The sequence below is a fragment of the Oryctolagus cuniculus genome, chromosome 20, assembly GCF_051225735.1.
Source record: "Oryctolagus cuniculus isolate XC-2025 breed Fujian yellow rabbit chromosome 20, ASM5122573v1, whole genome shotgun sequence".
Lineage (NCBI taxonomy): Eukaryota > Metazoa > Chordata > Mammalia > Lagomorpha > Leporidae > Oryctolagus > Oryctolagus cuniculus.
The window spans coordinates 53,752,057-53,778,242 of record NC_142886.1 but is presented as its reverse complement, the minus strand read 5'-3'; the positions used below and the strand labels follow the sequence as shown (position 1 = coordinate 53,778,242).

General features: G+C 46.3%; 1 gene segment (V, D, J or C); it reads left to right on the top strand.

The window, feature by feature from the left end:
- Positions 1-7,360: 7,360 nt before the first annotated feature.
- LOC149120219 (immunoglobulin heavy variable 3-23-like) lies at positions 7,361-24,458 on the top strand. The segment is given in 5 exon segments: positions 7,361-7,406; positions 7,510-7,811; positions 23,254-23,284; positions 23,898-24,016; positions 24,369-24,458. Coding segments are annotated over 5 exon segments (588 nt in total).
- Positions 24,459-26,186: the final 1,728 nt, after the last annotated feature.

Here is a 26,186-nt window from a genome sequence, read left to right as displayed (position 1 = left end):
ATCTGTGCCCATTTCTACAACACACAGATTCCAATAGCACACTACACACCACTAACACATACAGTGTTCTGTGTTAATGAACAGTTTTAAAATAAGGTAATGGATGAATAAGGAAACAAGTCATAGTATCCTTAAATGAATCCACTTGCAGTCTTTCATCTGTGTAAATATGGGCGGCAGGCATTAGGACAAAATTGGCAAAGTCCCCACTAGGGACACCCGTGTTCCCATCAGAGTGCTGCTTGAGCCCAGCCACACGGCTTCCTACACTTTTTCCTGATAACACATCGTGGTAAACTACAGATGACGCTATAGCGATAGAGCCCCTACAACCGACAAAGGAAACACAGACGCAGTTCTGGGCTCCAGGTTTTAGAAAGGCTAACTCCTAGATGTTGTAGGCATTTGCGGAGTTTGGGGCTGTCAATCCAAAGGCAAAAATCTCCCATTTTCATCTTTGCTGTCCATCACTACACTTGTGTTTCTCTCACCCCTTCTCTCTATCACTATTCCAATGTCTTTCATATAGATGATATAGATGTCAATAGATGATATGAAACAATGTTATTTAAAAAATGAAGGACATGATATTGCTAACACTGGATACTAAGGGTACACACATACTAAAATGAAAAAAACAATAAAACATAAAAAATTCATATGATCCGAATCCTATCATAGCCTACACCCACAGGACATGTACATCTGCCCTGGGCCCTGTCCTGTCTGAGATGTCTACTCCAGGGCTGGCTATATAGGGACAGCTCATGCAAATAGGGCCTCCCTCTGCCCATGAAAACCAGCCCAGCCCTCACCCTGCAGCTCTGGCACAGGAGCTCCAGCCCCAGGACTCCCAGGTGTCCACTCAGTGATCGCACTCAACACAGACGCTCACCATGGAGACTGGACTCCGCTGGCTTCTCCTGGTTGTTGTGCTCAAAGGTAATGATGAGGAACTTCTGTGTCTTGGGTGATCAGTGCTGGCACAGTGTCTGGGGTGGACTCTGCTCACGAACATTTTCTACAGGATCCCACCAGGACATTGGTCATGATGGTTTCCTCCTGCAGGTGAATCACTTTCCTACTCAGTGAACACAGAGGAGCAGGGTCTGGGGTATTGAGGCTGAGGATGCTGTTCCTGCAGAGCCGTGAGCAGAGCCAGCACTGCTTGGTGTGTGTGTGTGTGGTCGCTCCAACTGAGCAGCTGAAGGCTGTATGTTAGGTGGAACTTACCTTCCATACTTGATGCACGGAGCCTCCCATCATGCATGTGGGGACCTCACCACCCAGTGATCCCATTGAGAGGGGCTCTAGGGAGGGGACAAGTCCATGAAGGTTCTGCCTGCATTGAAGGGACTATGAACCTTAGAGAGACCCTCCCATACATTTGTGGTTCCTGGGACTGCAGGAACAGGAATCTGGTATTGGGTGCCAGAGTCACATGTGAGACCCTTGCACTCCCTTGGGGGAGGTGCACATCTTAAACAATGCAACTTTCATTTTATTATTTACCTTATATCCATGAAATTTGATAACAGAGTTAAGATTAATGTGCTGCACATTTGTGCCAAATACAATATACTTACTCTAATTTATTTCAGTTTTACTCTTATCAGATTTTCAGATATTTTGGTTAAAAACTAAGAAACCCTCATTCACCTGTGCCCTACAGGACCTGAAAACTCAGTGCATTCAACTTCTGCCCCTGGCAAACCTACATGAGGCTCAGCACTGAACTGGATGAAATCTGTTGTGAAGGAGCCCAAAAGGGCTCAGGCCTTAATGTGACTTGAGGAGGTGGGCCAGGGCAGGGTGACACAGGAGCAGTGGACAGCACTGTGGGATGTCATATTTGCTCTTGGTGTAGTTGTGATGAAGAGTGAGAGAGGCACAGGTGAGTCGCACTCACCACACACTTTCAACATGTGGGGCTGCCTCTGTATCTATCACAACTCGACAGCATTGGGAAGCAAATTGCCCAGCAGAGAAATTGTGAAGAACAGACAGACAGACACCAGCACGTGGAACACCACACTGATATACACCTGCATGAAACCTGGACCCCTGTGCATCTCTCTGTCAAAAACAGAATCCAGCCAAAGTGCTCCATGTTCATGAACTAACTTGTGAATGAGGTCACTGTAGTTGGAGATGGGACTGCAAATGTCTAGACATGGCGCCCTCAGATCGCTTGGACACATCCCTCAGACTTCGTATTCCCTGTAAGCAACAGCAGGATTTGGCAATTTTTAAAAAAGATTTATTTTATTTACTTTATTTATTTAAATGACAGAGCTACAGAGAGAGGTAGAGACACACAGAGAGAGGTCTTCCATCCACTGGTTCTCTCCCTAGTTGGTCACAATGGCCAAAATTGTTCTGATCTGAAGCCAAGGGCCAGGAGCTTCTTGGGGTCTCCCATGTAGATTCAGGGGCCCATAGACTTGGGCCATCTTCTACTGCTTCCCAGGCCATAGCAGAGAGCTGGATGGGAAGAGGAGCAGCCAGGACTAGACAGGCGCTCATTTGAGATGCTGGCGCTTCAGGCCAGGGCTTTAACCCAATGTGCCACACACCAGCTAAAGTATGAGACTAGTGAACTTTTGGGGTAGGAGTTCACGGACTGGCACTTTTTGGTCCATAACTGATATTTCATTGGTGTTAATATCCAGCACACAGGTGTTTTGATGTGTACTCAATTCTTAACACACACATGAAAACCTAAAAAGCCATGCATTGCTTTTTTTAAAAAAAGTTATTTTAATGACATTCGACTTCAAAAATGGAAGAAACACATTCATGTGCCACTATCTTCAAAGACTGCTCTTACATAAATCCTACCCAGTCACAATTTAACATCATATACACGAAAAACTCACTATTTCAACGCTTCACAGCACATTAACAAAATCATTAGGAAAACCGGACATCCACAACAAATGACGGTACAGAGCGCACATCGCTCCTGGAGCTGTTAGGTGGAGTAGGAAGTCCTGTGTGAGGAACAGAGGTGTAGAGTGTGGAGGTGCCTCCTACCAGACTAGAGCCCCTGGACACAGCACAGCCTGTCTGTGATTCCTTCAGTAACTGTGCACGTGTTCAAGGGAGGTATCACTCATGTCAATATCACATTTCTGTGCTTGTGCAGACACAACACAGGGGCAGGCACTGTTGTGCAGTGAGCTGAGCCCTTGTTGGGAGCCCACACCCTTGTTGGAGTGATGGCTCAAGAACCAGCCTCTCCACCTCAGGCCTTGTGTCCGGAGGGTAAAACGTAAAGGTGGGGCCGGTGCTGGGACATAGTATGTTGCAGACCAAATCTGCAGTACTGGCGTCCCACATGTGCACCGGTTCAAGTCCCAGCTGCTCTACTTCCAATCCAGCTCACTGCTACAGCCAGGGAAAGCAGTAGAAGACAGCCCAAGTCCTTGCTTCCTTGTACCCGCATGGGGATCTGGAAGAAGCTCCTGGCTCCTAGCTTCCAAGTCGCTAAGGTCTAGCTGTTGTGACTAATTGGAAAGTGAACCAGAGGAAAGACGATTGCACTCTCTCTCTCTGTGTCTCTCTCCATCTCTCTCTCTCTCTCTGCCTCTAGTTCTCTCTGTGTGTAACTTTGACTTTCAAATAAATAAATAAATAAATGTTCAAAATATAAATTAAGGGCCCGAGCCAGGGCTCACTTGGCTAATCCTCTCTCTGTGGTGCCGGCATCCCATACAGGTGCCAGGTTCTAGTCCCAGTTGCTCCTCTTCCAGTCCAGCTCTGAGCTGTGGCCCAGGAGGGCAGTGGAGGATGGCCCAGGTGCTTGTGCCCCTGCACCCACATGTGAGACCAGGAAGAAGCACCTGGCTCATCTCTTCGGATTGGAAGAGCGCTGGCTGTAGCTGCCATTTGGGGAGGGAATAAACAGAAGGAAGACCTTTCTCTCTGTGTCTCTCTCTCACACTCTATAATCCTACCTCCAAATAAATAAATATATATTTATATAAATTCTAAAAAGATGAATGAAATGCTTTTCTGTCCATTATCTCACAACAATTTCCAGGTCTCATGGCATTAATCAGCTACTTAAGAAGCCAGACATCCTCGTCTGCCCTGGGCCCTGTCCTGTCTGAGGCATCTGACCCCATGCCTGCTATCTAGAGGCAGCACATGCAAATAGGGCTCCCTCTGCCCATGAAAACCAGCCCAGCCCTCACCCTGCAGCTCTGGCACAGGAGCTCCAGCCCCAGCACTCCCAGGTGTCCACTCAGTGATCACACTCAACACAGATGCTCACCATGGAGACTGGGCTGCGCTGGCTTCTCCTGGTCGCTGTGCTCAAAGGTAATGATGGAGAACGCGGGGCCCTGAGTCTGGGAGAGGACGTGAGTGAGAGACACAGAGAGTGTGATTGACAGTGCCCTGACCAGGATGTCTGTGTTTGCTGGTGTCCAGTGTCAGGAGCAGCTAGAGGAGTCCGGAGGAGGCCTGGTCACGCCTGGAGGATCCCTGACACTCACCTGCACAGCCTCTGGATTCTCCCTCAGTAGCTACAGCATGGGCTGGGTCCGCCAGGCTCCAAGGAAGGAGCTGGAATATATCGGAATCATTAGTAGTGGTGGTAACACATACTACGCGAGCTGGGCGAGAAGCCGATCCACCATTTCCAGCAACACGCCCAGAACACGGTTTCTCTGCAAATGAACAGTCTATTTCTGTGAAAGGGACACAGTGAGGGGTCCTCAGGCTGAGCCCAGACACAAACCTCCCTGCAGGGACGTGAGGCTCCACCAGGGGGCGCACAAGATGCACTGAACCAAGATTCTGGTCCTGCACAGGTGCAGAGGGAGATGAAGCCCTGGTTTCAGGTCAGGGAATTGAGGTTTCCTCTCCTTTAACACTTTTCAGGGAATAATTCTACTTTTTTTTGTTTCCGACTGACTGCAGATTCCGTGGACACCTCCCTGGGATTTCATATTCATTGTACCAACCAATGGTGTTTGAAGATCATGTAATAATTGTTTCTCGTTTTTGATGCTTTTCCATATGGTTTTACTAATTAACCTGACACAGACTTGTACCAGGGTTATCATCTCTCTCTACCTCCATAAAACATGTCAGCTCTGGTATGTCTGGTAATAGCCATTCTAACAGGAGCGATGCGATGTCTCAATGTGCTTCTAACATGGACATACATGATGGTCCTAAATTGATAGCATTTTATATGTCTGTCTATATATCTTCTTTTAATAATTTATAGAAATGATATAATTTTAAAATTTATCATTTTATTTGAGAACTTGTCTTTATGTATTTGTCCAAATCCACTAAGAGACTGAGACTGACAGTGATTTTCTAATTCCTGCGTCACTGCCCAGATGACTACAAAAGATTCTGCTGGGTCAGGTGACAGCCAGGTGCTTGTAATTCTGTCCAGGTCTCCCACGTGGGACTACTTGGAACCTCACCTACAGCCTCCAAGGTTGTGCTTAGGCAGGAATCTGAAACTGGAACCAAAGTAGGACGCAGCACTAAGCATCCTGATAAAGGAGCAGGAATCCCTCAGGCCAACTCCACTGCTGCTCCTGTCACCACCTTATCATCACTGCATGTAAACAATTCATTTCTTCCCTTGGGATTCAGTCGCTTGAGATCTTTCAACATTAGGAAACAGGCCCCTAATCATATGTATAGTTAATCTTCAATGTATTTTAAGTATCTATTTTATTTTAAAGACAGTGTTATAGCAATAGAGGAAGAGACAAACAGATGGAGGGAGAATCTTCCTTCCACAGGTTTCCTTCATGAATGTCTCTAAGACTGGAGATGGCTCAGCCTAAAGTCAGGAGCCTGGAACTTCCTCCAGATTCCCACAGGGCTGGAAGGTGGCAAACCTTTGGGTCATGGTAGACAGTGATCACCACCGCACTTCCTACCTCTGTGAGTTCAAGCTTGTGGACTGCATATATAACTAATGTCACATACTGTGTGTCAACATGTACCTGGATCATTTCTTTTAGTATGTATGCTGCAGGTTGACCCATATTTCCTAATGACAGAACAACCTCCTTATTAATACTGAATAATATTCTATGTCCAAATGGGAAAGAATCCATTCACTGTTTTATGCACACTTGATCTTTGTTGACTGAACTATTGTGAGCAAAGCTACAACCTGAACCCAGGACTGGGGGTGAATTGTGACACAGAGACTTCTACCCAGTGCTTGGCCTCAACTCAGAGTCATGATTACTAGACACAGGGAACGGGGGGGAACAGGGGACGGCTGATAGCAGGGCACAAAGCACCACCAAAGGCAGGAATAATTCTGCCCACACCACAGTGGGCTGTCTCAGTTCACCACAACCCATGACAGGTTCCACAAATAACTAGAACTGAGGTCTCCAGGCCTCCCAACATAGTGATGGAAAAGGAGGTGGAAATGTGCATGACACTGAGTTCATCTGTGCCCATTTCTACCATGCACATTCCAATAGCACACTACACCCCACTACCATGTACAGTGTTCTGTGTTCAGGAACAGTTTTAAACAGTTTAAATAGTTTTTAAACTTTAAGGCAATGGATGAATAAGGAAACAAAACATAGTTAACCTTAAAAAATGGACTTGCAGTCCTTCATCTGTTTAAAAGTGGGCGACAGGCATTAGGACAAAATTGGCTAAGTCCCCAAGGGACACCGGAGTTCCTGTCAGAGAACTGACTGAGCCCAGCCTCACGGCTTCCCACACTTTTCCCTCATAATGCATCGTGGGAAACTGTAGATGATGCTACAAGCAAAGGAGCCCCTACCACCGACATTTGAATTACAGACACAGTTTCTTGCTTCAGGGTTCAGAAAGACTAACTCCTAGGGGTCATAGGCATTTGGGATGTCTGGGGCTGTCAACCCAAAGGCAGAAATCTCCCATTGTCACCTTTTCTGTCCATCTCTACATTTCTGTATCTCTCACCCCTTCTCTCTCTATCACTGTCCCAATGTCTTTCATATAGATGATAAAGAACTAATGGTTATTTAAATAAATGAGGGACATGATATTGCTAGCACTGGATATGAAGGGTACACACATATTAAAATGAAACAAGGTCATTGCCTTCAATCTTTTAAAATTATGATAACATAAAAATTCATATGATCTGAATCATATCATAGCCATCAGCCTACAAACCTAGGACACCACGTCTGCCCTGGGCCCTGTCCTATCTGAGGCATCTGACCCCATGCCTGCTATCTAGGGGCAGCACATGCAATTAGGGCTCCCTCTGCCCATGAAAACCGGCCCAGCCCTCACCCTGCAGCTCTGGCACAGGAGCTCCAGCCCCAGGACTCAGTGATCACACTGAACACAGACACTCACCATGGAGACTGGCCTGCGCTGGCTTCTCCTGGTCGCTGTGCTCAAAGGTAATGATGGAGAATGCGGGGCACTGAGTCTGGGAGAGAACGTGAGTGAGAAACACAAAGAGTGTGAGTGACAGCTTCCTGACCAGGACGTCTGTGTTTGCAGGTGTCCAGTGTCAGGAGCAGCTGAAGGAGTCCGGGGGTCGCCTGGTCACGCCTGGAGGAACCCTGACACTCACCTGCACAGCCTCTGGATCCGACATCAGTAGCTATGGAGTGAGCTGGTTCCGCCAGGCTGCAGGGAAGGGGCTGGAATGGATCGGATACATTAGTAGTAGTGGTAGCGCATGCTACGCGAGCTGGGTGAATGGTCGATTCACCATCTCCAAAACCTCGAGCACGGTGGATCTGAAAATGACCAGTCTGACAGCCTCGGACATGGCCACCTATTTCTGTGCCAGAGACACAGTGAGAGGCCCTCACACTGAGCCAAAACATCGAACTCCTGCAGGGGCGCGCGGCTCCACCAGGGGGCGCACGAGACGCACTGAGCCCAGATTCTGGTCCTGCACAGGCGCAGAGGGAGATGAAGTCCTGGTTTCCTGTCAGGAATTGGGGTTTGCTCTCTTGTAACAGTTTTGAGGGAAGAATTCTACTTTTTGATTCTGTCCCTCCCAACTTCAATGACGGGGAGAAAGTCTGATGTAAAAGGAAGAAGTCCTAAATGAACAATTTGGTTCATGGACAGCGACTGTGCTCACCAGGGTCAGAGATGTGGGAATATTGAGGACACTATTGAGTCTCTACCAACCTGACTCCCGACAGCACCCTCAGGGCACTGAAAGCTTTGGACAGTTTCAGTTTTCCCTGTATGACCAGCGACAGCTGAGACAGGGTCGTTGATCTGTTAAACAGCAATTATTCCACTCATCCCTCTCCTGCCACAACCAGCAAGTGTGCACTGAACCAACCTTTGACTCTACATGTGGGTGATCCACACTCACTTTCTGCAGACTTTAACCCGACCTGCATTTCCCCTTTAATCCTGGAACAGTCTGTGGTCCCTGTGTGAACGTCACAGCACTCAGGAATGTACTGCAGCTCAGCTGTGTCTCAGGCTGAGCTTCTGCAGACACCTGGGAAACCTACAGGGACTTCCTCTTCCTCTAGGTCCTGGGACCCTCCTGTGGGCTCCCTGCCTGAACTCAGGAGGGAAATGCACTGGACATCAGCAGTCAAGTTCATAACTGAATGGAAAGTGTTGGGTGTGCACTTCCAGCTGTTCTGGTTCTGCTCCAGTGTCGTGAGACCCCCTGCACCTGTTGTGGTTCAGGGAGAGCAGAAAGTGGGACACACAGTGGCTGTGCACTCTGGGGCTGGAGTCCACATCAGGGGGAGCTGTGTCTGTGGCTCTAGCATGATGACCAGTGTCCTGAGGCTGAATCACAGCTGCAGGAAGAGCCAGTCCCAGAGACCATGTGTCCAGAGTCCCTGCTCTTCACTCCATGTCTATGCTGACTGGCGTCATCAATCCATTTGGAGGCTTTCTTTAATATACAGAGGGAGTCACCCATGCTGCATATCAAAATTCTGGACACAGCCCATTTGCATGCTTTCCCATACTTGTACTGACAGTGCACCTGGAAGACAGTAGATGATGGATCTGTTATGAGGCCCCATCACCAAGGTGGGAACACTGATGCAGTTCCATGCTCCTGGGTTCCAGCTGCCAAGCCTTGAGTGCACTGCCTTCATTTATCATCTCCATAAAACATTGGGAAGCACAACACCAGCATTTTCTGTTTTAGCCATTTTATTTTTATAAATGTTTGATAAATATTAATTTGATATATATTTATATGAGGTACAATTATGTGTTGTCATTCTTATTGACATGTTCATCACAAAATCCACATGTTTCCATGCTAGGATGTCAGTTGTCTCCTGTTTTTTTTTTTTTTTTTTTTTTTTTTTTTTTTTTGACAAGTAGAGTGGACAGTGAGAGAGAGAGAGACAGAGAGAAAGGTCTTCCTTTGCCGTTGGTTCGCCCTCTAATGGCCACCGTGGCTGGTGCGCTGAGGCCGGCGCACCACGCTGATCCGAAGGCAGAAGCCAGGTGCTTCTCCTGGTCTCCCATGTGGGTGCAGGGCCCAAGGACTTGGGCCATCCTTCACTGCACTCCCTGGCCACAGCAGAGAGCTGGCCTGGAAGAGGGGCAACCGGGACAGAATCCGGCACCCGACCGGGACTAGAACCCAGGGTGCTGGCGCTGCATGTGGAGGATTAGCCTAGTGAGCTGCGGCGCTGGCCAGTTGTCTCCTGTTTTGGAATTCAGTAGACCCAATATTCACTTCACTGCTGTCACCATGCTGTACAGTAGATCCTCAGTGTGTGGATCCTGTGGGACTGAAACTCTGACCTTGTTCCAACGTCTCCTCTGTTCCATGCCCCTTTCTTTCATTATTGATTCCTTTTTCCATGAAAATTTCACTGGATTATATGTGTGAACACTTGTGAACGACGCTGCTTTAATTGCACATGGAACTGCAGATGTGTTTGCCATAGTGACTCTGAATCCCATGCACATCTCCCTGGGATTTCACATTCCTTCTACCCAAAATGCTGTTTGAAGATCCTGTGATAACTGTATGTCTCAGTTTTTGATGACTTTCCATAATGGATTTACTAATTTACCTGACTCCAGCCTTGTGCAACCAGAGTGGTCATCTCTCTTCCTTCACAAGAATTGTCAGCTCTGGCTTGTCTGGTAATACTCATTCTAACATGAAGCATGGGACATCTCATTGTGCTTCTAAAATGTGCATACATGATGATCTGAGATTTATGGCATTTTATATGTTTGCTTTTATATCATTTCTAAAAATTATAGATATAATATACATTTAAAATTTGTAGATTTTATTTTAAAATTTGTCTTTATGTATTTGTCTAAACCCACAAAGAGACTGAGACTGAGAGTGATCTTCTAACTCCTGGTCAATTCCCAGAGGGCTACAACTGCTTCAGTTGGATCATGTGACAGCCAGGGGCTTAGAATTCTGTCCAGGTCTCCAAAAGGGAGTGCTTGGAACTTCACCTATGGCCACCAGAACCAAACTGGATGCAGCACTAAAGAACCTGACACGGGAGGCAGCAATCCCACATGCTAACTCCAGTGCTGCTCCTGTCACCACCTTATCAGTCACTGCATTTAAGCAATTGATTTCTTTCCTTGGGATTCACTTCTCTGTGTTTATTCAACATTTGCATATAGGCTTCTAATGATATGGATAATTAATCTTTCATTTATTTTAATATCTATTTATTTTGTTTGAAAGGCAGTGTTATAGCAAGAGAGGAAGAGACCAACAGATGGAGAGAGAATCTTCCTTCCACAGATTTCCTTCCTGAATGGCTGTATAGGCTGGGATGGCTCAGCCAGAAACCAGGACCCTGGAACTTGCCCCAGTTTCCCACAGGGCTGGAAGGTGACAAACCCTTGGGTCATGGTAGACAGTGATCTCCTTTGCACTTCCTACCTCTGTGAGTTCAAGTGTGTGGACTGCATATATAACTAATGTCACATACTGTGTGTCCACATGTACCGGGATTATTTCTTTTAGCATATTAGGCTCCAGCCTGACCCACGATTTCGTAATGACAGAATGACCTCCTTCTTAGTACTGAATAATATTCCATGTCCAAATGTGAAAGAATCCATTCACTGTTTTATGCACACTTGCTTTTTGCAGATTGAACTATTGTACTCAAAGCTGCATTACCTGAGGCCAGCGCCACTGCTCAATAGGCTAATCCTCCTCCTGCAGCTCGGCACCCGGGTTCTAGTCCCAGTCGGGGCACCGGATGCTCTCCTGGTTGCTCCTCTTCCAGTGCAGCTCTTTGCTGTGGCCCGGGAGTGCAGTGGAGGATGGCCCAAGTCCTTGGGCTCTGCACCCACATGGGAGACCAGGAGAAGCACCTGGCTCCTGGCTTCAGATCAGCACGGTGCACCAGCCACAACTCGCTGGCCGCAGTGCCTATTGAGGGTTAAACAACGGAAAAAGGAGGACTTTTCTCTCTGTCTCTCTCTCTCTCTCACTGTCTAACTCTGCCTGTCAAAAAAAAAAAAAAAAAAAAAAAAAAAAAAAAAAAAAAAAGCTAGCCGGCGCCACAGCTCACTAGGTTAATCCTCCGCCTAGCGGCGCCGGCACACCGGGTTCTAGTCCCGGTCGGGGCGCAGGATTCTGTCCCGGTCGCCCCTCTTCCAGGCCAGCTCTCTGCTGTGGCCAGGGAGTGCAGTGGAGGATGGCCCAAGTGCCTGGGCCCTGCACCCCATGGGAGACCAGGAAAAGCACCTGGCTCCTGGCTCCTGCCATCGGATCAGCGAGGTGTGCCGGCCGCAGCGCGCCGACCGCGGCGGCCATTGGAGGGTGAACCAACGGCAAAGGAAGACCTTTCTCTCTGTCTCTCTCTCTCACTGTCCACTCTGCCTGTCAAAAAAAAAAAAAAGCTGCATTACCTGAATGCAGGACTGCGGGTGAATTGTAGCACAGTGACTTCATACCCAGTGCTTGACCTCAAATCAGAGTCATGATTACTAGACATGAGGAAGAGGGGGGAACAGGGGACGGCTGTTACCAGGGCACAAAGCACCACTCAAAGGGAGGAATAATTATGCTCTCTGCCTAAGTGGGCTGCCTCAGTTCACTAGAACCCAGATCATGTTCCATAAATAACTAGAACTGAGGCCTCCAGGCCTCCCAACACAGAGTGATGGAAAGGAGGTGGAAATATGCATGACAGTGAGTTGATCTGTGCCCATTCCTATGACACACAGATTCCAATAGCACACTACACACCACTAACACATACAGTGTTCTGTGTTCAGGAACAGTTTTAAACTAAGGCAATGGATGAATAAAGAAACAAATCATAGTTAACGAATCCACTTGCAGTCTTTCATCTGTTTAAAAGTGTGCAGCAGGCACTAGGACAAAATTGGCTAAGTACCCACTAGAGACACCCGTGTTCCCATCAGAGTGTTGCTTGAGCCCAGCCTAACAGATTCCAATACTCTTTCTTGATAATGCATCATGGGAAACTGTAGATGACCCTACAAGTGAATGAGACCCTACCGCCAACGTGGGACACACAGTTTTCTGCTCCAGGTTTTAGAAAGTCTAACTCCTAGATGTCTCAACATTTATGTTTCTCTCACTCCTTCTCTCTGTCACTGTTTCAATATCATTAGAATAGTTAATAATGAACCAACGGTTACTTTAAAAATGAAGGACATGAAACTGCTAACACTGCATATTAAGAGTACACACATATTAAAGTGAAATGAGGCATTCGCCTTCAACTTTTTAAAAATATTAATAATGTAAAATTTGACTTGATCAGAATCCTATCATAGCCATCACCCTACACACACAGGTCACCACGTCTGCCCTGGGCCCTGTCCTGTCTGAGGCATCTGACGCCATGCCTGCTATATAGGGGCAGCACATGCAGATAGGCCTCCCTCTGCCCATGAAAACCAGCCCAGCCCTCACCCTGCAGCTCTGGCACAGGAGCTCCAGCCCCAGCACTCCCAGGTGTCCACGCAGTGATCACACTCAACACAGACGCTCACATGGAGACTGGGCTGCGCTGGCTTCTCCTGGTCGCTGTGCTCAAAGGTAATGATGGAGAATGTGGGGCACTGAGTCTGGGAGAGGACGTGAGTGAGAGACACAGAGAGTGTGAGTGACAGTGTCCTGACCAGGACGTCTGTGTTTGCAGGTGTCCAGTGTGAGGAGCAGCTGGTGGAGTCTGGAGGAGGCCTGGTACAGGCTGGGGGATCCCTGAAACTCTCCTGCAAAGCCTCTGGATTCACCTTCAGTAGCTACAACATGCAATGGGTCCGCCAGGCTCCAGGGAAGGGGTTGGAGTGGATCCGATGGATTAGTAGTGGTGGTAGCACATGGTACGCGAGCTGGGCGAATGGCCGATTCACTATCTCCAGCGATAACGCCCAGAGCACAGTTTGCCTACAACTGAACAATCTGACAGCCGCAGACTCGTGCTTGTATTACTGTGCCAGAGACAGAGTAAAGGCCCTCAGGGTGAACCCAGACACAAACCTCCCTGCTGGGGCACGTGGCTCCACCAGGGGGCGCACAGGACGCACTGAGAGACTCAGACCCAGGACCAGATGCAGTGGGAGGTGAATCGCTGGCTCCGGTCCAGAAATTGGGGTTTGTGGTCCTCTAAAGCTTTGCTACATTCCGATCTGGATGGATGATTCTCTCCCTAACACCGATCACCGAGCAGAAGTTTTGGTATCATGGGAAGACGTCACATGAAGAAAATGGAGTCGTTTCTGGAGGAATGAATGACATCTCTGGGGTCCCCAGCATCTGAGACCTGAGGGAGCTCTGGGCACCCAGGGAAGCTTTTCCAGTTAGTACCATCATGCAGTACCCAAGATAGGAGGTGTATGGAGCACAAAGGCTTATTGAGCTCACAGCTTTAGAGGCTGGAAGTCCAGGATCAGACAGTGAGAATGTTGGGCCATCAGCCATCATAATATTGTGAACATCATGGCAGTCATCAGGCATTCTATTATTGTGAACACGGATGGGAGGGACCCCATCCCCACACAGGACGTCAGACGAGACCAGGGCTGACTCTAGCAGCACTGTGCTCTGTGCTGAAGCTGGGGACCCAGGAGATCTACTGTGATCTCCTCCATAGCAGATTCCCCAGAAATGAACAATCTATTTCTGTAAACATCCAGACCATGCACCCCCTGCCAGTGCTATTACGTTGGGGCCATGATCAGCACTGAAGCTGTGAGGACAAACCACATCCACCACCAGCAGGCTGCTCCCAGCATTCCATGTGGTCCTGTTAGGGGCACTGGAGACCTCAGCTTCCTCCATGAGGCCCTGACGTTGAATCCACTCATGGTGGGAGTCGTCACTGGATGCACTCCCCAGAGACGATGTCATTCCATGTCTCCCAGGCACCTGTGCTATTTTTACTCAATGGGGGTCAGTGTGGGGGTCCCTGGGGCAAGGAGACCTGATCAGACCTCCTGACTCAGTGCTCTCCTGCAGGCACTGGGTCCCAGCAGTGTGGCCCTTCCACCTGCCCTTACCCTCCTGCACAGCAGAGCCCACCCCTCCACCAGGTCCTCTCCCTCCTGCTGCTGACCCTGTCCCGACATTCACTTCCCCACATGCCATGGTTCTCCTCCCCAGTCCTCAGCTTTGGGGGTGGAGCCATCCCCTGAAGATGCAGACTTCTGTGTCTTGGGGGATCAGTGCTGGCACAGTGTCTGGGGTGGACTCTGCTCGATAACATTTTCTACAGGATTTCACCAGGACATGGGTCATGATGGTTTCCTCCTGCAGGTGAATCACTTTCTTACACAGTGGACACAGAGGAGCAGGTTCTGGGGTATTTAGGCTGAGGATGCTGTTCCTGCAGAGCCGTGAGCAGAGCCAGCACTGCTTGGTGTGCGTGTGTGGTCGCTCCAACTGAGCAGCTGAAGGCTGCATGTTAGGTGGAACTTACCCTCCATACTTGATGCACGGAGCCTCCCATCATGCATGTGGGGACCTCACCACCCAGTGATCCCACTGAGAGGGGCTCTAGGGAGGGGACAAGGCCATGAGGGTTGCTGCCTGCATTGAAGGGAACAGGACATTTGAAAGACCCTTCAGTAACTCAAGGTTTAACTCTCACACTTGAGTCAGTAAGGAAAAGAGAGAGATGCTCCCACTCACTGCACTTTCTCCAATGTCACTGTGCCCAGGTCTGCCTCCCAGCCTGGCCCAGTTTCAGGACAACAATCAGGTGCATCCACTAGAGTGACAGGGCCCAAATATCTTCCATAAATTTCTGATTCCTGGGGCTGCAGGAGCAGGAATCTGGTACTGGGACCCAGAACCACATATGAGAACCTGGCACTCCCCTGGGTAATGTTTGCATCTTAAACACTGCAACTTTCAATTCATTATTTCCTTTATTTCCATGAAATTTGATGACACAGTTAAGACTAATACACTGCATATTTGTGCAAAATATCATACTTACTGACTTACTTACATTCTTACTCTTCTTTACTTTTTTTTAACTATAATTTAATGAATATAAATTTCCAAAGCACGGCTTATGGATTACAATGGCTTCCCCCCCATAACGTCCTTCCACCCACAAGTCTCCCCTTTCCCACTCCCTCTCCCCTTCCATTCCCATCAAGATTCATTTTCGATTCTCTTTATATACAGAAGATCAGTTTAGCATACATTAAGTAAAGATTTCAACAGCTTGCTCCCACACAGAAACATATAGTGAAAAATAATAGATGATTTTTTAAATGATGATGAAATCAGATCAGACCTATTGTCATGTTTAATCCCAGTGAGAGTCAGGTTGGGAATTGGTAATTTCTTTTGTTTTTACAGAAGATCAGTTTAGTATACATTAAGTAAAGATTTCAACAGTTTGCACCCCCATAGAAACACAAAATGAAATATACTGTTTGAGTACTCGTTATAGCATTAAATCTCAATGTACAGCACATTAAGGACAGAGATCCTACATGAGGAGTAAGTGCACAGTGACTCCTGTTGTTGACTTAGCAAATTGACACTCCTGTTTATGGCATCAGTAATCTCCCTATGCTCCAGTCATGAGTTTCCAAGGCTATGGAAGCCCTCTGAGTTCTCCGACTCTTATCTTGTTTAGACAAAGTCATACTCAAAGTGGAGGTTCTCTCCTCCCTTCAGAGAAAGGTACCTCCTTCTTTGAAAACCTGTTCTTTCCATTGGGATCTCACTCACAGAGATCTTTCATTTAGGCCTTTTTTTTTTGCCAGAGTGTCTTGGCTTTCCATGCCTGAAATACTCTCATGGGCTTTTCAGCCAGATCCGAATGCCTTTAGGGCTGATTCTGAGGCCAGAGTGCTGTTTAGGACATCTGCCATTCTATGAGTCTGCTGAGTATCTCACTTCCCATGTTGGATCACTCTCCCCTTTATTTATTCTATCGGTTAGTGTTAGCAGGTACTAGACTTGTTTATGTGCTCCCTTTGACTCATAGTCCTTTCATTATGATCAATTGTGAACTGAAATTGATCTCTTGGACTAGGGAGATGGCATTGGTACATGCCACCTTGATGGGATTGAATTGGAGTCCCCTGGTATGTTTCTAACTCTACCATTTGGGGCAAGTCAGCTTGAGCATGTCCCAAATTATACATCTCTTCCCTCTCTTATTCCCACTCTTATGTTTAACAGGGACCACATTTCAGTTAAATTTCAACACTTAAGAATAACTGTGTATTAATTACAGAATTAAACCAGTCATGTTAAGTAGAACAGACAAAAAAATACTAAGAGGGATAATGTATTAAGTTGTTCATTAACAGTCAGGGCTATGCTGATCAAGTCACCGTTTCTCATAGTGTCCATTTCACTTCAGGAGGTTTCCTTTTTGGTGTTCAGTCAGTTGTCACCGATCAGGGAGAACATATGGTATTTGTCCCTTTGGGACTGGCTTACTTCACTCAGCATGATGTGTTCCAGATTCCTCCATTTTGTTGCAAATGACTGGGTTTCGTTGTTTCTTACTGCAGTATAGTATTCTAAAGAGTACATATCCTATAATTTCTTTATCCAGTCTACCGTTGATGGGCATTTAGTCTGGTTCCAGGTCTTGGCTATTGTGAATTGTGCTGCAATAAACATTAGGGTGCAGACCACTTTTTTTGTTTGCCAATTTAAATTCCTTTGGGTAAATTCCAAGGAGTGGGATGGGTGGGTCGAACGGTAGGGTTATCTTCAGGTTTCTGAGTATCTCCAGACTGACTTCCATAGTGGCTTGACCAGTTTGCATTCCCACCAACAGTGGATTAATGTCACTTTTTCCCCACATCCTGGCCAGCATCTGTTGTTGGTAGATTTCTGTATGTGAGCCATTCTAAGCGGGGTGAGGTGAAACCTCATTGTGGTTTTGATTTGCATTTCCCTGATGGCTAGTGATCCTGAACATTTTTTCATGTGTCTGTTGGCCATTTGGATTTCCTCTTTTGAAAAATGTCTATTGAGGTCCTTGGCCCATCTCTTAAGTGGTTTGTTTGTTTTGTTTTTGTGGAGTTTCTTGATCTCTTTAGATTCTGGTTATTAACCCTTTATCTGTTGCATAGTTTGCAAATATTTTTTCCCATTCTGTCGGTTGTCTCTTCACTCTCCTGACTTTTGCAGTACAGAAACTTCTCAATTTGATGCAATCCCAATAGTTGATTTTGGCTTTGACTGCCTGTGCCTCCCGGGTCTTTTCCAGAAACTCTTTGCCTGTGCCAATATCTTGAAGGGTTTCTCCAATGTTCTCTAATAACTTGATGGTGTCAGGTCGTAGATTTAGGTCTTTCATCCATGTTGAGTGGATTTTTGTGTACGGTGTAAGGTAGGGGTCTTGCTTCATGTTTCTGCACGTGGAAATCCAGTTATCCCAGCACCATTTATTGAATAGACTGTCCTTGCTCCAGGAATTGGTTTTAGATCCTTGATCAAATATAAGTTGGCTGTAGAGGTTTGGGTTGGTTTCTGGTGTTTCAATTCTGTTCCATTGGTCTATCCATCTGTTTCTGTACCAGTACCATGCTGTTTTGATTACAACTGCCCTGTAGTATGTCCTGAGATCTGGCATTGTGATGCCTCCGGCTTTGTTTTTGTTGTACAAGATTGCTTTAGCTATTCGAGGTCTCTTGTGCCTCCAAATGAATTTCAGCATCATTTTTTCTAGATCTGAGAAGAATGTCTTTGGTATCCTGACTGGAATTGCATTGAATCTATAAATTGCTTTTGGGAGAATGGACATTTTGATGATGTTGATTCTTCCAATCCATGAGCATGGAAGATTTTTCCATTTTTTGGTATCCTCTTCTATTTCTTTCTTTAAGAGATTTTAATTCTCATTGTAGAGATCTTTAACATCCTTGTTTAAGTTTATTCCAAGGTATTTGATTGTTTTTGTAGCTATTGTGAATGGGATTGATCTTAGCAGTTCTTTCTCAGTTGTGGCATTGCTTGTGTATACAAAGGCTGTTGATTTTTGTGCATTGATTTTATATCCTGCCACTTTGCCAAACTCCTCTATGAGTTCCAATAGTATCTTAGTAGAGTTCTTTGGATCCTCTAAGTAACGAATCATATCATCTGAAAAGAGGGATAGTTTACTTCTTCCTTCTCAATTTGTATTCCTTTAATTTCTTTTTCTTGTCTGATGGCTCTGGCTAAAACTTCCAGAACTATGTTAAATAGCAGTGGTGAGAGTGGGCATCCCTGTCTGGTGCCAGATCTCAATGGAAATGCTTCCAACTTTTCCCCATTCAATAGGATGCTGGCCATGGGTTTTTCATAAATTGCTTTGATTATATTGAGGAATGTTCCTTCTATACCCAATTTGCTTAGAGTTTTCATCATGAAAGGGTGTTGAATTTTATCAAATGCTTTCTCTGCATCTATTGAGATAATCATATGGTTTTTCTTCTGCAGTCTGTTAATGCGGTGAATCACATTGATTGATTTGCGAATGTTGAACCATCCCTGCATACCAGGGATAAATCCCACTTGGTCTGGGTGGATGGTTTTTCTGATGTGTTGTTGTATTCTATTGGCCAGGATTTTATTGAGGATTTTTGCGTCTATGTTCATCAGGGATATTGGTCTATAATTTTCCTTCAGTGCTGCATGTTCCTCTGGCTTAGGGATTAAGGTGATGCTGGCTTCATAGAAAGAATTTGGGAGGATTCCCTCTTTTTCGATTGTTCTGAATAGTTTGAGAAGAAATGGGATTAGTTCTTCTTTAAATGTCTGGTAGAATTCAGCAGTGAATCCATCCGGTCCTGGGCTTTTCTTTGTTGGGAGGGCCTTTATTACTGATTCAATTTCTGTCTCAGTTATGGATCTATTTAGGTTTTCTATGTCTTCATGGTTCAATTTTGGTAGATTGCCTGTGTCCAGGAATCTATCCATTTCTGATAGATTTTCCTGTTTGCTGGCATACAAGTCCTTGTAGTAATTTCTGATGATTATTTTTATTTCTGTGGTGTCTGTTGTTACATTTCCTTTTTCATCTCTGATTTTATTGATTTGGGTCTTTTCTCTTCTTTTTTTAGTTAGTTGGGCCAATGGGGTGTCAATTTTGTTTATTTTTTCAAAAAACCAGCTTCTCGCTGTCTGATTTTTTGTAATGTTATTTTGGATCCAATCCTGTTAATTTCTTCTCTGATTTTAATTATTTCTCTTCTCCTACTAGATTTGGGTTTGGTTTGCTGCAGTTTTTCTAGGTCCTTGAGATGCACTGAAAGCTCATTTATTTGGTACCTTTCCAATTTCTTGATATAGGCACCTATTGCTATAAACTTGCCTCTCAGTACTGCTTTTGCTGTATCCCATAAGTTTTGATATGTTGTGTTGTTATCCTCATTTACTTCCAGAAAGTTTTTGATTTCTCTTTTGATTTCTTTAATGACCCAGTGTTCATTCAGGAGCATGTTGTTCAGTCTCCATGTGTTTCCATACTTTCTAGGGTTTCCTGAGTTGCTAATTTCCAGCTTCATTCTGCTGTGGTCTGAGAAGCTGCATGGTATGATTCTAATTCTTTTAAATTCGCTGAGACTTGCTTTATGGCCTAGTATGTGATCAATCCTTTAGAAGGTTCCATGCACTGATGAGAAGAATGTAAAGTCTTTAGATGTAGGATTGAAAGTTCTGTAGATATCTGTTAGATCCATTTGGGCAATAGTGTCGATTAAATCTGCTGTTTCCTTGTTGACCTTCTGTCCGGATGATCTGTCTATTTCTGAGAGTGGAGTATTGAAGTCCCCCAGTACTATTGTATTGTGGTCTAAGTCTCCCTTTAAGTCCCTTAACATATCTTTTAAATAGACCGGTGCCCTGTAATTAGGTGCATATACATTTATAATAGTTGCATCTTCCTGTTGAATTGAACCCTTAATCATTATATAGTGTCCCTCTTTGTCTCTCTTAACAGTTTTTGTATTAAAGTTTATTTTGTCTGATATTAATATGGCTACACCTGCTTTTTTTTTTGTTTCTGTTGGCATGGAATATCTTTTTCCAACCTTTCACTTTCAGTCTGCATGCATCTTTGTTAGAGAGATGTGTTTCTTGTAGGCAACAAATAGTTGGGTTGTATTCCTTGAGCCAATCAGCCAATCGGTGTCTTTTAACTGAAGAGTTAAGACCATTAATGCTTAATGTGGCTATCGATATGTAGTGACTTTGCCCTGCCATTTTCCCAGAGATATTTTCTAGTATATGCTTTGAGCTTCCCATGCTCTTTTACTGGTGGTTTTTCTTCCTTTACCTTCTTTCATATTGATGGCCGTGTTTCTGTGTTTCCGAGTGTAGCACATCTTTAAGTATCTTTTGCAGGGCCAGGCGAGTGGCCACAAAGTCTTTCAATTTCTGTTTGCTATGAAAGGTCTTTATTTCACCTTCATTCACACATGAGAACTTAGCAGGATATAATATTCTGGGCTGGCAATTTTTCTCTCTTAGCACCTGTGCTATGTCTCGCCATTCCCTCCTAACCTGTAGTGTTTCTGATGAGAAGTCTGCTGTGAGTCTAATTGGAGATCCTCTGAGAGTAATCTGACGTTTCTGTCTTGCACATTTTAGGATCTTTTCTTTATGTTTCACTGTGGTGGGTTTAATTACCACGTGTCGTGGTGAGGATCTCTTTTGGTCACGTTTATTGGGGGTTCTATGAGCTTCCTGTACTAGGATGTCTCTGTCCTTCTCCAAACCTGGAAAGTTCTCTGCTAGTATCTCACTAAAAAGGCCTTCTATTCCTTTTTCTCTCTCCATGCCTTCAGGAACTCCTAGAACTCGAATATTGTTTTTTTTAATAGTATCCTGTAGATTCCCAACAATATTTTTTAGATTTCTAATTTTCTCTTCTTTTCTTTGGTTTGACTGTATGTTTTCCTGTGCTCTGTCTTCTAAGTCCGATATGCTCTCTTCTGCTTCACCCATGCTGTTTTTAAGGCTGTCTAGTGTGTTTGTCATTTGATCTATTGAGTTCTTCATTTCATTGTGATTTCTCTTCACTATCACACTTTCCTGTTCTACTAGTTTCTGCGTTTCATTTTGATTCTTCCTTAAAATTTCATTTTCATGAGAGAGATTTTCAATCCTGTCCAATAGGGATTTCTGTAGTTCAAGGATTTGTTTTTGAAAACTTCTAAATGTTCTTATCATAAATTTTTTGAAATCCGTATCTTGCATTTCTTCTATCTCATCATCTTCATAATCTTGGCTTGGGGTGTTTTGTTTATTTGGAGGCATCATAGTGTCATCGTTGATCTCGTTTCCTCGATTTCTGTGTTTGTTGCTTGGCATAGTTAATTCTTCTTTCGTCACTGTGCTTTTTTTTAATTTTTTTTTATTTTATACTATGTCTGTGTTAAGTGGACTGCCTGCTGTTGGAGGAGCCTTGGAGGCTTGAGATGGGTGTGGCCTGAGAGCTCTGCTTGGTTCTTCTGGGTTACGGGTGTGCAAAGGTGACACCCTCAGTTTATGTGTGGTAAATCTCTCTCTATTTATTTATTTATTTATTTATTTATTTTATTTATTCAGGAGGTAAATAATACCGCACCACAAGGCTGTGCAGAATTGATGGTATTTAGCTTCCGATCTCTGGCTTCTACCCAAAGAGTCTGTGCAGCCTCTGTTTCTCCTCTGGACTCCCACTGGGTTGTCTAGGCTACTGAATTGTAGTGACTCAGTTCCTTAGCTCTCCCCTGTTGTTATGTAAATCCAGAGAGAGGGCCTGCTCTTTGTCTCTTGCAAACCTTGCAAACTCTTGCAAACTCTTGCAAACCTTGCAACCTTGCAACCTTTTCAAGGTTGGTGGAGAGAGAACCCCCCCACCTTTTTTCCTTCTCTCCTGTAGTCAGTCTGGTGAACTTTCCCACTCCCCTCTAGATTCTGACCGCCATTTCCCCGTCAATGTCACGGGTTACTGAGCTCACCTCCCCTTCCAGGGCCGATGTGTGGACTCGGAGCCCTGGGCGTCCCAACTCTCCCTGCTGGTGTCTATGTGACATCCACTCCCCTTCCTGCACTGGCCCGCAGACCCTGCAGCTCCGGCGGCTCGGCTTCCGCATGTTGGGCGACCTTGTTCTCCCAGTAGGTCCTCTGAGTCACAGCCACTAGATCCAGAAGAGTTTCCTCTCCATTTTTTTCCTGATCCTTTTTCTGAGGCTACCGTAACTCCACTTTTATTAAACTAAATTTTCCCGGACTCTCGGTGCACGCCCTCACTATTCCGCCATCTTCTCTGCTTTACTTTCATTTTCACTCATATAAGATTTTCAGATATTTTGGTTGAAAACTAATAAAAACTCATTCACCTGGGCTGCACAGAACCTACAAACTCAAGACCTTCGACTTCTGCCACAAAACTTGCATGATGCACAGGGTTGAATTGGATGAATCTGTTGTGAAAGAGTCCAAAGGGTTTCAGGCCTTAATGTGACTGGAGGAGGTGAGCCCGGGGCTGGGTGACACAAGGGCAGTGGGCAGCACCGTGGGATGTGATATTTGCTCTTGGCATAGTTGTGATGAGGAGTGAGAGAGGCACAGGTGAGTCGCACTCACCACACACTTTCAACATGTGCGGCTGCCTCTGTATCTATCACAGCTCAACAGCATTGCCCATGGAAGCAAAATTGCCCAGGAAAGAAATTGTGAAGAGCAGACAGACAGACAGACACTGGCACGTGGAACACCACACTCAGATGCACTTGCGTGGAACCTGGTCCCCTGTGCATCTCTCTGCCAAAAACGGAATCCAGCAAAAGTGCTCCTTGTTCTGCTGCTGGCAGGGAGTTCTGCAGACCTCACCAGGAAGCACCCGTGAGTGCTGAGGGTGGACTGGGGCAGAGCTGAGTCCTGTGGTGAGGAGGCAGATCAGGTGCTGGACTCCTGTTAGCACATGGAGTTGGGGACACATCCAGAGTCTGATGATTTCTCCTGTAATGTTGACCTGGGCCAAGAGCTCAAGGAACCCATGAAAACATGTTGTAGGTCAATTCACATAAAAGGACTCAGACAGGGTTCTTTGTGCAATGAGAGCACACAATTTATCACTTGTCCCATATATGAATAATATCGGACTGCCATGGGACACTCTCATCAGTCTGGGCCCTGTCCTGTCTGAGGTGTCTACTCCAGGGCTGCTATATAGGGGCAGCACATGCAGATAGGCCTCCCTCTGCCCATGAAAACCAGCCCAGCCCTCACCCTGCAGCTCTGGCACAGGAGCTCCAGCCCCAGCACTCCCAGGTGTCCACTCAGTGATCACACTCAACACAGACGCTCACCATGGAGACTGGGCTGCGCTGGCTTCTCCTGGTCGCTGTGCTCAAAGGTAATGATGGAGAATGCGGGGCACTGAGTCAGGGAGAGGACGTGAGTGAGAGACATAGAGAGTGTGACAGTGTCCTGACCAGAACGTCTGTGTTTGCAGGTGTCCAGTGTCAGGAGAAGCTGGTGGAGTCCGCAGGGGGTCTGGTCCAGCCTGGGGGATCCCTGAAACTCTCCTGCAAAGCCTCAGGAATCGACTTCAGTAGCTACTATATGAGCTGGGTCTGCCAGGCTCCAGGGAAGGGCTGGAGTGGATCCGATGGATTAGTAGTGGTGGTAGCACATGGTACGCGAGCTGGGTGAATGGCCGATTCACCATCTCCAGAGACAAAGCCCAGAACACAGTGTCTCTGCAAATGAACAGTCTAACCGCCCCAGACATGCCCACGTATTTCCATGCAGTAGACACAGGAGGGGCCCTCAAGCTGAGCCCAGGCACAAACCTCCCTGCAGGGGAGTGTGGTTCCACCAGGGGGCGCAAAAGACGTACTGAGCCCAATTCTGGTCCGCTCAGAATCAGAGGGAAATGAAGCCCTGATTTCCTGTCATGGAATTGGGGTTTGTTCCCCTGTAGGTTTGCGGCAAGAATCTACTTCCTGATTCTGTCCTTTCCACTGACGTCACTGACGTAGAGAAGCTTGATGTGAACAGGAAGAAGTCCTAAACGGACACATTCAGGTTCTTGAACGATGACAGTGGTCACCAGGGTCAGAGATGCAGGACTATCTGGGGACCTCGTGAGTGTTTTCCTGTCTGACTCAGGACAGTGTTCTCAGGGCACTGCCGACTTTAGCACAATTTTAGTTTTCCTTCAAACCCAGACAGACCCGAGCCAAAGTCTTGATTTGTTACCTCAGTTTTATAAGTCATCCCACTCCTCCTGTCAGCGCTGCATGTGTGCTGACCTGAACCAACTGTCTTATTTTAACTGTGGGTGTTCTGACCTCACGTTCCAAGATTTTATACCCAATCTCCATTTTCCCTTTAATCCTTGAACAGTCTGTGGTCTCTGTGTGAATGTCACAGCACTCAGGAATGTACTTGCAGCTCAGCTGTGTTTCAGGCTGAGCTTCTGCAGGCCCCTGGGAAGCCTACAGGGACTTCCTCATCCTCTAGGTCCTGGGACCCTCCTGGGGGGCTCCCTGCATGAACTCAGGTGGGAAATGCACTGGACATCAGCAGTCAAGGTCATAACTGAATGGAAAGTGTTGGGTGTGCACTTCCAGCTGATCTGGTTCTGCTCCAGTGTCATGGGACCCCCTGCAACTGCTGTGGTTCAGGGAGAGCAGAAAGTGGGACACACAGTGGCTGTGCACTCTGGGGCTGGAGTCCACATCAGGGGGAGCTGTGTCTGTGGCTCCAGCATGATGACCAGTGTCCTGAGGCTGGATCACAGCTGCAGGAAGAGCCAGTCCCAGAGACCATGTGTCCAGTGTCCCTGCTCTTCACTCCATGTCTGTACTGACTGACGTCATCAATCCATTTGCAGTCTTAGATCAGTTTTAGAGAGGGAGACATCCATGCTGCATATCACAGTGCTGGATGGAGCCCATTTACACATTTCCCACACTTGTACTGACAATGCACCCTGGAGGACAGGAGATTATGGATCTGTTATGAGGCTCCATCTCCTAGGTGGGAACACTGATGCAGTTCTGTGCTCCTGGGTTCTAGCTGCCAAGCCTTGAGTGCACTGCCTTCATTAATCATCTCCATAAAACATTGGCAAACACAACACCAGTATTCAGAGATCTGAATCTTCATGATTTCCCATTGTTCATCCTTTTATCCCACGCAGGTAGCATCACATATTATGTGTCTTCCTGGCCTGGATGGTTAGCAGAGTGTACTTTTGCTGACATATTATCCTAGGCACATTATTCTCCAGGATCATGCAAGTTGTCCAAAATTACAGAATTTCTTACTCTGTACTGCTTATAAGCTTCCTTATTTTTTTACAGTCATAGTGGACAGGGAGACAGAGAGACAGAGAGGAAGGTCTTCTTTTGCCGTTGGTTCTCTCTCCAATGGCCGCCGCGGCTGGCATGCTGTGGTCGGTGCACCACGCTGATCGAAAGGCAGGAGCCAGATGCTTCTCCTGGTCTCCCATGGGTTGCAACGCCCAAGCACTTGGGCCAAACTCCACTGCACTCCCGGGAAAAAACAGAGAGCTGGTCTGGAAGAGCGGCAACCGGGACAGAATCCAGTGCCCGTCAGGGAGTAGAACCCAGTGTGCCAGCACCGCAAGGTGGAGAATTAGCCTATTGAGCCGCGGTGCCGGCTTAAACTTCCTTTTAAAATGTAACTTTGTCCACTTCTTTCATTTTCCATTCTTGCTTTCATGAGATGTCACTGGATCATATGTGTGAACTCTTTTGAATGACGGTGCTTT